Below are 13,755 nucleotides of genomic sequence, written 5' to 3' on the forward strand. Positions count from 1 at the left end.
CAGACCATACCTCTCCCCCTGGTCAGGCTCCCATGCCTGCTGTGCCTTCCTCCTCCTCTGGGCAAGCTCCCTTGCCTGCTGTGCCTTACTCCTCCTCTGCGTAGGTTCCCTTGCCTGTTGTGCCTTCCTCCACTCTGCTCAGGCTCCTTTGCCTGCTGTGCCTTCCTCCTCCTCTTCCTCCTCCTCTGCACAGGATCCCTTGCCTGCTGTGCCCTTCTCCACCACTACACAGGCACCCTTGCCCTGCCTCAATGTCCCGGCTCCCTTGTCGGCCTTGGCCCCTCTACCATCTTCCACTATCCCGCTTGCACTCTTGCCATCCTCGGGGGGGGGGAACTCCGTCCCCTCCACCCCCGGCGGAAGACCTTCAAAGATGGCAAACTGCTCCATATTGCCATGCTTAAATCTTGCTCTACTGTCTTTCTGCAACCTGTGCGATTCTCTCTCCCTCTCTATCTTACCTTCTAAGATACACAGCGGGCAACACTTTGGATGCTATCATCTCTACCGACATCCCTCTCTCTATCCCTCTCACTACCTCTCTTTCTTGGACTGAACACTCTCTTCTCTCTTCACACTTGAAGCTCTCCTCTCCCCTTGCATCGGCACACCGGCACGGCCAATCTGTTTCAGAGTCACCAGACCCATGAAAGGAGTGACAGCGGCTGCCTTTGCATCTACCTGCTCTCCACCTCCTACTCCTGCAGCTGACTCCCACCCTGACATAGCCCTCGCTAACTTTAATCTCTCAATTTCTAACACCGTTGATACTCTTGCCCCTGTCATTAGGGCCCGACTGAAGCCTTCCAAAAAGTGCAACACTTGGTACAAGTCTGATCTGGCTGCCCTTAACCACAAGTGTAGGGCAGCTGATCGGAAATGGAATGCGTCAGGTCGACCCTCTGACAGACTGGCCTGACGCCTCCTTCAAAGGAAATATCAACTCTGCATCCACGCCAAGAAAGAGTCTTTATTCAAGCCTGCACCTCTGCGTCATCAAACAACTCGGCCAAACTTTTCAAAGTCTGTAAGGAACTGGCCAATCCTGCAGCAGCCTCCTCTTCTGTCACACTCACCCAGGAACTTGCTCAGCCCTGGCTGCACACTTCACCACAAAAACCCAAGACATCCTTTCCTCTCTCACTTCCACACCACTTCATACACCAACAACTCTGGAGCCTCCCTTGGCCCCTCCACCACTTCTCCTCTCTTCTCTCACTCCAATCAAACCTGATGAGGTCGCCAGACAAGTCCGGTCGATGAAGCCCTCATCAAAACAGGTTGACCCCTGCCGCTCCAAAACCCTTAAAGACAACATTGGCTCTCTTGCTCCAGCATTGGCTGATCTCTGCAATCTCTCTTTTGCCACTGGGTGTTTTCCCTACATCTCTTAAGCACTCTTAAGAACTCTTAAGCACTCTTAAGCACTCCATTGTGCAACCTCTGCTTAAGAAACCCTATGCCGACCCCTCCATTCTGGCAAAATACCACCCCATTTCTATCACCCCTTTCCTGGGTAAACTCCTGGAGACGCTGGGTATCTCTCAGCTGACCCTCCAAACTGAATCTGCTGGTTACCTCCAACAATCTGGCTTTAGAGTATCCAGAGGCACGGAAATGGCTCTTCTGAACATCAGTGAAGATCTGCTCTCAAATCTTGACACTAACACTCCCTCTGTCCTCATTCCTCTTTACCTCTCTTCTGCCTTTGACACAGTAAACCACAACATCCTGATTGCATGGCTCTGTGACACCCTGAGATTCACAGGTCAGGCTCTGGTGTGGATAACCTCCTTCTTTTCTGACCACCCTTCCCAGGTAGAACTTGGCTCGTTTCTCTCTACTATCACTCCTTCAGCCTGCAGAGTTCACCAGGGTTCTAACCTATCCCTGTGGTTCTAAAATGTCTGCATGGCTGCCCTGGCATGTGTGATTGCCACTTTCATCTCTAACCTCCCGTGTTATGCAGATGACACACAACTATTCTTCAGGCTACGCTCAGCCACCTCCTTTACTTCACTCATATCTGACTGTGTGTCCGCAATTCAGTCATGGTGTGCTGCAAACAATCCACCTCAAAGCCAGAAATACCTATATCGTTCGCAGTGGGATTCCTGCTCCTGCTTTCCCACTCTCACTCTGGCCGGCCTCCCTTGGTCCTGGACCCGCACCCACCTGGGAGGAAAAATACCTTGGGGTCATCTTTGACTCCACTCTCTCCTTCTTCACTCACATTTTGGACATCTCTAAAAAGTCCAAATACATGCTTCAACTCCTCAGAGGTAGTCTTCCTTTTCTCACCTTCCCCCAGTAGCTCGCTCTCTCCAGAGCCCTGATGCTCTCTAAGCTGGACTACTGCAACAGCCTCTTTCTAAACCTTTGAACCCTCTGGAACTCATCCAGATCAGAACCGCAAGATTTATCCCTGGCCTCAAGCCTAGGGACTGCATCGCTCTGGCACTTAAATCCCTCCACTGGTTCCCTGTGGTTGCAAGGATCACGTTCAGGACTCTCTGCATTGTCCACAAGGCTTCTGGGGCCTGGGACCTACCTATCTGCAACAATGCCTACCTAAATACTGTCCCTCCCAAGCCTACCTACAACCTTCTGCGAGTGAGCGGGTTCTCCAAGCAGAGATTTGGAGGGTGAGCTTTATCCTCAGCAGGGGCCTCCCTCTGAAATAACCCTCCATCTTGAGCCTGATCTCCCTAATTTCCGGAAACTCCTTAAGACATTCCTCTTTTCCTCTTCCTTCTCTCTCTCCCTCTACCCTGCTAACCTCTCTCTCTTCTCTATCCTTTTCTCCCCCCTTTTCCACTCAGCTTGCTGACTGGCCACTGGGTGTACCTCAGACTCTCACAGGTCCCTGGCACCCTTGCCAGTCCTCTCGGGCTTGCCTCCGGGCCTGCACTTGTCTCATTGCTACTGCACTGGTCGATGACCCATGAGAATGGCATTCTCTCAGCACTTACCCGGTTTCTGACTAACTGGGCACACTTGGACCCCCCTCTCCTGTACCGTCTGTGCACTTGCACGATCTGAGTGTCCCTTGCCTTGAAGATTGTCTACCTATCTTCCCTGTCTCCTCTCCATGCATGGTGGCACCTCAATGCACTTGGAAAAACTGCAGAATCGTTGTCAGACCAATTTGCTGTTATCTACACTGTTAATTGTATTGTATGCACTTACTCTGTCTGTGCAGACTTGTCTCATTCAGAAACTCAAGGGCTCTGAATGACTGTTGTTTTTTCCTCTTGTTCTCTCCCTCCTTGAGCACTTTAAAACACATGCCTTGTGTATAGGTAAATACACATTACCATACCATACCATACCATATGATCTCCCCAGTACAACTCTGGATACAGATTATAAACAGCAGCTGCTTACTGGACAACACATTCTTATTAAATAGTAAGTGATTGCATTTATTTTTCTTTTATTAGCTTTCATTACATAAACTTGCGTTGTGAAACAGAAGCCCTTTTCTTTCTCACAGAAATGACAAGCACACTAGAATGATTGGAAGAGAATTTCCCAAGAGATGGAATGAGCGATGATAACATCTCCAATGGTATGCAGTACATATTTTACGGTTAACAAATAATGTACTTTGTACACACTGTACTAAAATCATTATTGTTTTTATTTCCCTTACAGTACATAGTGTTCATGATGAAAGCATGCCCCAGGTTCATCATTTTCAGTTCCCACAATCAGAAACTGAAGTCGCATGCTCAAAAGTAAATAGTCAAATCAAGAATTACATGAAAAACCACCTGATTAAAAATGTTCCTTTTTACTGTCCCACTTGTACCTGCACCCCATGTCCCCAGCAGTCAGCGCCAGCCAATTCTGAACGTTTTCATCAAAGAAGATTTGATGAAACCTCAGTCTCTTCCTCCCCTCATGATTATTCTACACAAATGCCTCATCCTCCAATGTATGGTTGCTATTCCGATACCCCATCCCTTTCTTAAATAAATATATTTGTGTACTTCCATTACTGTTTTGATGTATTCCCTTATGTTTTAAAAAAGTCCCATTATGAGTCCACGGACCATGCGAATGTTGGAGGTGCCCCCAAACACGCATGTCCAGACATGTCTGTTTCCACATTACGCACTTTTAATTAGTCCGCGGACAACCTGCCCATTCTACAGATCCCCGACACATGCATTCTAAAATCCCCCACCTGCAGGGTGTCCAGGGACGGACATGGGGGCCACGGGCGTCCGGGTAACATCATCATGTGACCACGCCTGTGCTGCGTGATGGTGGTGTCCGCGAATGGTTTCTGAGACTGCAGACAATTCACAAGGGCTTTTCCAGCCAATCTAGGGTGTTTCAAGCATACAATTTACCTTTGCACAGCTTGCAGGCCCAGTCTACTGGATATGGCAGCTTTTTACAACTTTCAAATGCCTAATTCTTACTCAGTAGTCCCCAAACAACATGACTGTCTGCAGACGGTTCCTCTAGAGGGGCCCACCCATTACCTTTCCTCATTCTCAATCTGGCTGTCCAGGAGAGAACATATGGAGAACATCGGCATTGCAAATCCCTAAAAAACCTGCTGCAATGTCATCTCCTATGGCCATCTTTGCTTCCCAACCACCCCCACCACCACACCAACAACGTGAAGGGCCTCAAGAGGGGAACAGGCATGGTAATACAGAAAAGAATCAAGAAGAAGAAGAGGATGAAGTGGAGGAAGTCCCTGTCACCAGTACTTGGAGTGAGTCCTGGGTGTGTCAACTTTTCACCACTGTTGCAAATGTCCCAAAGGCACATGCATGCAAAGTTTGATGCACTGAGTGCAAAGTTGTAAACCTGGCTTGTATTCCTAAGGGACTACTTCAATTAGGCGCCAAATCGGTCCACCGGAGTGCTCTGAGAAGGGCCATCATTTTCTCAGGTAAGAGCAGGTTGACTTCCTCCTCCCCAACATCTTCATTTGCTCCTGTCATCACAAAGGATACTTCTTTGGGCCAGAGGATCTGAACGGCGGTTGTGCAGGCCAAAATGATGTGGACCCTTACCTTTCAAGGGTCACAGTACTATGCATGTACTGTGAAGCACCGATCTGTAGAGGGGAGCAGTTTCAGAGAATTTTGGCGGCTGCAGTCAAGGACACTGAGGAACACTGCCACCTACCTGAGTAAGGCCCACCCAATATCTTCCTCTCTCCACCTGTCTCTTCGGCTCCGTGCTTGGTGCCCATTCCCCCCTTACCTCCATTACCTTCCCTTTCCTGAGAAAGAATTAAAATAAAACACAAAAAAAATCTATAAATAAATAAACGCTTCCTTTAGGAGCCACCTTTCACAGTTAAAAAATAGAAGTGATGAAAAAAGCACAGGCCAGTGCGCAACCCACATAGGGCCTGATCACGATTTTGGCAGTAATGCCGGCGGTATTACCACCGGCAGTATTAGCCAAACTCCCTGGCGCTAATAGCATCAGATCACGAGTTCGGCGGTAATGTAATTCCCCATTCCCCATTGAGCCCATTCGGGAATGCACCATTCCCCATTGGGCTTAATGGGGAAAATTCACACTCTAACTGCCGGCGGATTTCCCGCCAGCGGTAATAGCGCACATTTTTGGCGGATTTCCCCCCAGCTCAGAGCTGGGGTGAAATCCGCCGAAGTCCTGATTTGGCGGACCCTTAAATCTGGCGGTAGGGCTATCGCCGGATTTAAGGGTTACTGCCAAAGTCGTGATCAGGCCCATAGTCTGCGGCAAGCTGACTAGTCCAAGGACATGTACACATTTCCAGCCGTGGGAAAATTGCGTTCATTAACTGCTTTTGTGCTCAAAACAGGTGGCTCTTAACCTTTTTTGGGGTTTTTATATATATTTTTTACATTTTTTCTCTTACAAACTGAAGTAATAAAACCTTTCTCTGATTTTCAATATTTCTTCTCACTTTCACCGAAATTGCTTCAAAACATTTTGAATGTTTTCCACAAAAATCTGATTACATACATCTTTTAGATGGACTCCATCTTGGCCCTATCAAATTTAATATTCTCATCATGGAACAATGTCGTTGCAACATCGCAAACAAAAGCACACACAGCTTTATTGACATTTAACCTCGCTTTTTCAATTTGCTCACCAAATGAACTGGAACGGATCCACATCTGTCTCTGGGCATTTCGAGAAAAAATTATTTTGGAATTAGGGAACATTTCCTTCAAGTTTTCCAATGTCTCCTTCATTGCAAACTACAATGATATTCCAGTCACTTTCCCCAAACTGTTCCACCACAATCAATGATAATAATGTCCGGATACTTCAATTGAAACATTGAAGATTGGGCAGGGGTATTCTTTGGGATTATCTGACTATTGTGCATGCCAATTGAAAGATGTGACCAATCAAAAAGTGTGGCCTAAGCATGGGAATATTGCACACGCCAGAACACACACGGAATAGGAGTTGACTCTGCAAGCTGCAGGGAAGGAAAACACCTGTTCCAAAGGGATGAGTTCTGAAATGAATGGAATCATATCAGGGATTGTGCATGAGGGAGCCTGAACCAAATTAAACTTGAGGCACAGTGGGGTTTTTTTCAGAAAAAGAAAGAAGGGACTAGGGACACAAATTAGCTGAGAATTATGTGAGAAAATGTTAGGGTGTCTGCTGGTTCCTTGCCTTAAATAAATATACAAAATAAGTATGAAAACTCCTGAATTGTAATTAGATAACCCCCTAGAATAATTGCCTTTCTAAGTCCCTGAAGTGCAAGGGATTTGGGGAGGACATTTCAACTAGTGAGAGAGGATTCCAAATTGAAAATATTGACATGTTTGTGTAACATGCAAATGTGCATCCAATTATATTTAAACTTCATTGGGATTTGACTGGTTGCAGAAAACATAGCATTTTCGGAGCACAAAGCACATGGAGCTTTCACATTGTTATTCATAGAAAGACATTAGGATTGAAGTTTGCTAGTTTGAGTCATATCCTGTTTTCACTGTAATAAAACTGAGGGAGATTACATTTAAATAAGAATTTTTTTCCTGAGGTGTGTGTGCAATGAAAAACTGATAGCATGTATGTGCAAATTAAGCACAGTTCTTTGTAAATAAAAACAGCCAACTATAGGGTACCCCTAGTGTGTTTATAGATATAGTTATCATTGGGCAGTAGTTTGAAAGTGGCCCGAACTATATCCTGATTAAAGATTGCTTGATAATGTGTGATCTGTGAAAGCTATAGAACATGTTAAATAATTGGAGAAGTTTAGTGGTGTCAATTTCAATCCCCAGGACATTACGTTTTTATAAATTTCATTCACCCCCCACTCTTCCCACTCTTGACCTTGCACAGTAAGATGTGGTTTGTTAAGTGAAAGGGGAGGTGTACTCATCCCAGCATTAGGAAATCCCCAAAACATTCTCCTTGGTTGGATGGCTGAACAAAGATGTTTGCATTGTAAATGGATAGCGCTGCATTTCAGACCAAAACCTGCAGAATTCTGATGCAATACATTTCATCCAATATTTAAATTGCATGCACATAGATTAGAAATCCACAAACTCACTTTCACACTGGGGGAAAGTGTACCAAATAGGTATATGCTAATGTCACTTTTCTATGCAACCTTTCGGTGGTACCAATACTTGTTTTTGATACTCGATCTAATAAACCATGCTGGATTTGCTATTCATTGGCAGAAGTTAATTTAATTGAAGTGAGCTTTAATGCACTGGCCCACAAGCAGCGTTATGGACATAGATTTAAATGCAACTTAGAGGTGGTCTCGTATTATTTATGATCAGAATTATTAGAAACATTACTAATAGTGTGACAGAATGTGTATATTATATTTAAAAATATTGTCACAGACAAGCCAAGTCTAATTTGGTAAATAATCCCATGTAGCATATATCTTTTGTCTTGTGGTTACTTCCCTTTCCTAATGTAAATATGAGTTGTAATTAAACAGCTTATCTTTTGTCCCAGAATTGTGGGGTGGGACTGTATATCAGACAGTGTTTTGTCAGAAGTTGCCATTTAGTGAGAGTAATGACATATCAACTAATGCATCTCTATAGGGGCATGAAGCAGAATTGATTTCCTCCTTATCTTCAAAATGCATCTTGTGTTGCGCCTGCATGAGATTGTTTTGCTTGCAAAAAGTGAATAGATTCGTATGGAATGCACCTTCAATTAGCACCTGGCAAAAGTAGGCAGATTACACAAGAGTTACTTGGGAATCGCAACTGCAAAGCATATTTTGCAGGCAGAAATTAGAATGTTACAACATGTTGCATAAAACAAACAGTTACAATTTCATCTGTTTGCATGTCACATTCATACCCGTTTTGCATACATTTGAAAATGCATGTAGGGAACATAACTGTGCATTTTAGGTTGGCAGTTCTTTGCATGCAATGGACATTTTTCTTAAAATAACCCCTTCTCTGACTAATGGTCACAGCTTTGAATTATGACAGGTCAACTGAGCACTCAGCATGAGGCTAATAAAAACAGCCATCGGTTTGGGTAACAATTAATATGTTATCTGGTTAAATTAACCTGTTATGTAATTGTTACAGAGGTCCATCTGATAGCAGGAATCTAACACATGTTTTGAAATGTTAAGATCTCTAGTAAATAGATTTTTCCATGAAAGTTACACTCACTTTCAAACATTGCTTTTTGTGTCCATATGAGCCTGCTGGCATTGGGTGGATAATTGAATTTACCATATGTAAGGAATTCCCTGTATATGTTCTACTGGGCAGCAGTAATTGACATGACAGCAGTATGCTAGCAGTAATGGGTATCCACTTTTAGAAAGATCATCAGACGATTTATTAACAGAAATGGCCACAACACGTCCGTAATTACTCCAGAAAGGCGCAGTCAAAAGGAATTCTTGCTGTCATTGCTAGAACCAAAGGTGTTCTAAATTACTTATTGGCCTCTTTTGAAACTAAAAAAGAGAATCTATTTGAAAGTCAACAAACAGTTTTTAATTATTTACACTGTATCCAAGGCCTGGTGACCGTTAATTTGATTAATGATATTAGGCTACATATTGTTTGATATTGTGCCAAATGAGGAGAAGAAGTTATTTCCAAAACGCATCTGTCATTTTGTTGTTACACCTGTTTCTAGTGACTTAATTAACTGTCAGAGTTTTGAATAGCACTTTCTGGAGCTGGGTTTCACCCAAACAGAATTGTTGTGTTTAGCCCTGGAAGCTCTGCTGTTCTATGATAGGAATGCATGCCACCTTCCTAACAGAAAAGGATTTTGGGTTAAGTAGAGGACCAGTGTTTCAAAGACAACTCTGCCAATACAATTGGGAAGTCATGCCGGGTAGGTGATTACTGGAGTCATTGTGATCTAAGGCAGTCATAAATGAATCAGCTTGGGACTACAGAAATATACAATTTTTCTTGAAACCGTAAAGTCTGCCCAAAGTCTTCAGCCACTGAAATAAAGAAAGAGCTTCACAAGAACTAAGCAAAATCTTTCCACAGGTCACTTCAGGGGTACGTTTTGAGTGACATCCTGTTTTTATTATTATTATTTAGGTATTTATTGAGGACCAAACTAGCACCAGGAAGCAATGGAGCACTTTACAAATCATGGCGAGAAGGAAATGGTGAGGGAAGCAGAGATACAATGGAGTGGGGAGCTAACAGCGGTAGAGGGTGTTCAGTTTGGCAGCAAGGGATCTATAAGCAGCCAGGGGAGGATACATTGGGGTGCAGATTCCCAATCTCAGGTAGGGTGGGAGTAAATGGTGTGTGGACTTAGGTGTAATGGAGAAGCAATGCCTTGTAGAGGATGGTTGTGGGCTCCTTCCAGAGAAGTAGAATTGAGGGGGAGAGTCTGGTGTTGATGGGTAGGAAGTTCCAGAGTCTTGGGGCAAAGACCGAGAATATATGTTTTCTGGTTCGTTCATTCCTGCAACAGCAGAATTTAAGTCTGAACATGTCCTTACTTCTGGTGGATCATAGGCCTTCGGACATAGAGCTCTGTGTCACCTGTTTATCGGTGGATTGAGATGCTGTGGGGTGCCAGGAGGAAATCCAAGGGGTTCCAACTAAATATTGAAGATCACAGGGGAGAGTATGGATCCTTTTGGGACTCCGCAGGTGATGGGTCAAGTTGGTGATCTGGAGCAATACATTTTTTGAACTTGTGGTGATTAGCAAGATAGTATTTTGACCAGTTTAAGACTTTCTTGCTGATCCCCATTCACCTAGGTAGATGGAGAGTGTCTGGTGGTCTACTGTGTCAATAGCTGCTGAAGATCAAGGAGAACCAGGAGGCAAGGATAGCCATCATTGAGGATTTTAATGCTACCACCAAGCACCTTGATTGTAGCCATTTCTATGCTGCACCTGATTCTGAAACTATATTGGTTCGACTGAAGTGTCTTGTTTGGACAAGGACTACCTTCTCTCTGGACACTGCTAGCCAGGACTCTGCTTACTGGAAGTGGCGTCTCCAGAAAATGCTCGCTGGCAGTTTTCCCTGCTGGGAAGGGCCAGTGAAGGGCTTACCCTGGAAATTGCTGCAAAGCAGACCATGGACTTGCTGCTGGAACATACATGCCTTCTGACTGGACACTGGTACCCATGGCACTGCCTGCTGCCGTGCAGCCGTCCACGTGTGCCTGGTAATCTTCCTGGCTAGGAAGGGTACAAGATGGACTCACCTTTCCCCAGAGTCCCAAAAAAGAGTCTCAGAACACTTCAGGGAAGACACTTTATTTGACAGTTGTTCACTCTTCCTCGACTTCTCCCATGGGTTTTAGTCATAATGCCCCACTCCTGACCTTTTTAAAAGAAAAAAAGCTTCAACATTGCGGGAAGGGCATTTGTCTGCATACCCTTGTCTTCATAGAGAGAGAAGCCATTTCATAACACGAATGTGCCCATGAGATTTCTGAGTTTGTTTGACAATGCTTTAATGAAGGGGGTCTATTAATTTCTGAGTGTCTTTCTTGCACAAATCGGAAGCACTGAAACAAACTGCATTGAATTAGTATTTTCTTAGGCACCACCCCGAATTTAAGTTTGGCATTTTATTGTTGGCTGCAGTGGGCTTTTCGCCACGAGAATGCAGCTTAATTATTTCAAAAACAAATCCAGACTAACACCTTCCTTACTTTCGAGTTCCTTGACTGTACCTGAGTCAGGGATGCAATGGTATAAAGCGTTCAGTATTACGGAAACATTTATAATCAATAATATATGGCATATGTCCGACAGCATGTGTGTGTATGTAAAAGGTTACACATAACACATATAACACAAATAATATGTAACATGTCCAGGGATCCATGAACATAGAGTCCGTTCTCTGCTTGCTATGCGATTCGCAGACATGCTTAATTCAACAATTCCAAAAATAAATGACAAATAAAAAACAAGGGCAATGTAAATGTATACACTGAGAAAGGTAAAGATGTAAACACTCACCTTCCAAAAATAATTTCCTCTAATCAATAGCTCTAGAAATTATGCCATCCAACAAGCAAACATCTAAAAGGGTATATTGATGTACTTTTGAATGACAAAATACCCTTTTTGAATGTGATGATTCATTTTCCTGGAACCGAACCATCCTAAGCGTTAAGAGCCTCAGACCACCCTATTTTGGCTACAGAGTTATAACTATTAGACACATGTCCTGGGTGGAACTAAAAGCTTACTGAAATGGTATATTTGCTATATGGGCATACGTTGTGCATTGATATATAATTCAATGGGTCAATTGTAATCTGAGAGAAACACAGCCTTAAACTGTATTACCCCCTGGTTAAATGCATGGCTAATACATGCTTGACTACATTAATCACATTAATGGATAAATACATGGAAGACTGGTCTAGATCAATGTAACCTGTTTCATGGTGCATCAGGCTCGGAAGTGAAGTAGCCTAGCGTATTAGGTTCTTAGCTTCTTTCCATCATATGCCTTACACATTTGATACGACAATCAACAACTCATAGTACAGACACAGATGTGGGAGATAGGTTTGGTTTCTGACCTTTTTGATAACTTGGAAAACTTGGTAGGCAGCCACACGTGAAGTAGCCACACTTTCCAAGTTAGGAGCTGTTTGCCCAAGAGTGAAAGATCCCATCATCACAGAAAAGAAAATCTATAGGGCAGAGACAAAGACAGGCTGTTATTATTTCGCATCAATAACATACTTCAATCCAACATTCAACATTGCTATGCTTTGAAGAAGGCATCAAGAATACTGCAATCATTACTTTGGCGTTGGGATTTGGTGTTCAATAAAACATGTGGTACTGTCTTTAAGATTTATACAAATCATTGAGTGTCACAAAGAGAATGATCTTCATGTTTTGCACTAATTCATTCCTAGTCTGCACTGATGTGCTCAAGGACACCACCAACAAAAACCTCATTCTTACTTCTGATTCTCCAGGCTCTTCTTCCTCCCTTGCAAATGTTATGCAAATAACTTGATAACCCATATATTTTACATAGTGTCCATACGTTCTCAACGTTTTGTCTCCTTCCCAGCCTAGGTTGACTCTTCAATTTGCTATAATTATTGCAAAAACCCAACCACTGTTCCTCCATCCGGCCTTTATCATACACCCAGTTTAAATCACGTTTAAGAACATTTATGTCCTGCTTCGCCATCAACACTATGGGCGTCATTACCAGTTTGGAGGCATGGCTGCCTCCAAACTCGGGTCCGGGTTCATTGAATGAGGAATTACTGGGCCATTCCAACCTTGGAGGACCTGGTAATGCCTCATTCAATGTATCCATCCCCATTTGAGCCCCCATACGACTCAATGGGAATGGGGAGGGAACTAACAACGGGCCCGTTAATAACGGGCCCGTTGTTAGCTCTCTGGTCTCCACGCGGGACCCGCAAAGGACGTCCGATCCGACCAGACTTCCAGAGCAGGTCCCGCAAGGGTACCTCGTAATAGGGCACAAAGGGTTTAACGGCTCCGGCACCTTTACTGGCGCTGTTAAACCCATTCCACAAGGGTCCTAATGAGGCCCTAAATATTGTAATCATTCTTCCTTTGTATTACTCCTCTGCACCACCCCATGCCTGCATTGTCATAAACCATCTGCAGTATATACTACCCAGCCATAGACATCGTCCTATGCCTAAAACGAGGTCAATGACCCCGTTGCACTAGTCAGTGATTACTAATGTCATGCATGAAAGGCAATAAGCCATTGCAGAGGTTGCTGTGCTCTGTCACCTAGCAGTTGGAATGTTGTCTAAGGTACATTATAGTTACAAATTAAGTCCAACATATATATGTACCAATTTAACAATATTAACGCAGGTTTAACGCATGTTTATCATACCTACTGCGCCGAGGAGTAAATGCTATATTCTTAGTAATTCTTGGAAAATTGCCTTGTAGTGATTATGCTAGGGAGCTTCAAACACTCCCTCCTACTTTTTTTTAAAAAAACGAGGAAGCGAAGCCTGTTCCTACTGCTTTCACAGATGTGTCTAATTATCCCAGTATCGTGCAAAGAAAAAAACAGGTTTTATGCATCTTGTGAGATTTCTTTTTTCATACACCAAAATATTAAATATGATGTATTGCACTTTAGCTCTTTAGTGATGTGGCAAAAAGCCACTTTAATTGTTGAAGATTATTAAGGTTTGTTATACAATGTATAGTGTGCTTCTTTAATTATATACTATGCATCCATTTTACATATAACGTTCTTGGTACCAGGCCTGCATATCACACCACT

The 13,755-nt window shown here is 43.6% G+C and overlaps 1 protein-coding gene across 1 annotated transcript in view; it reads right to left on the reverse strand.

Annotated features, from left to right (window-relative positions):
* Positions 1 to 13,755, reverse strand: part of LOC138568836 (ATP-dependent translocase ABCB1-like) — a 615,126-nt gene that overhangs the window by 537,699 nt on the left and 63,672 nt on the right. Inside the window, exon 4 of the mRNA XM_069646608.1 lies at positions 12,032 to 12,145. Within this exon, the coding sequence (XP_069502709.1) occupies positions 12,032 to 12,145 (114 nt within the window). The remainder of the gene's footprint in view (positions 1 to 12,031; positions 12,146 to 13,755) is intronic.

The sequence above is a fragment of the Ambystoma mexicanum genome, chromosome 2q (genome assembly GCF_040938575.1).
Source record: "Ambystoma mexicanum isolate Mex_15411 chromosome 2q, UKY_AmexF1_1, whole genome shotgun sequence".
NCBI classification, from domain to species: Eukaryota; Metazoa; Chordata; class Amphibia; order Caudata; family Ambystomatidae; genus Ambystoma; species Ambystoma mexicanum.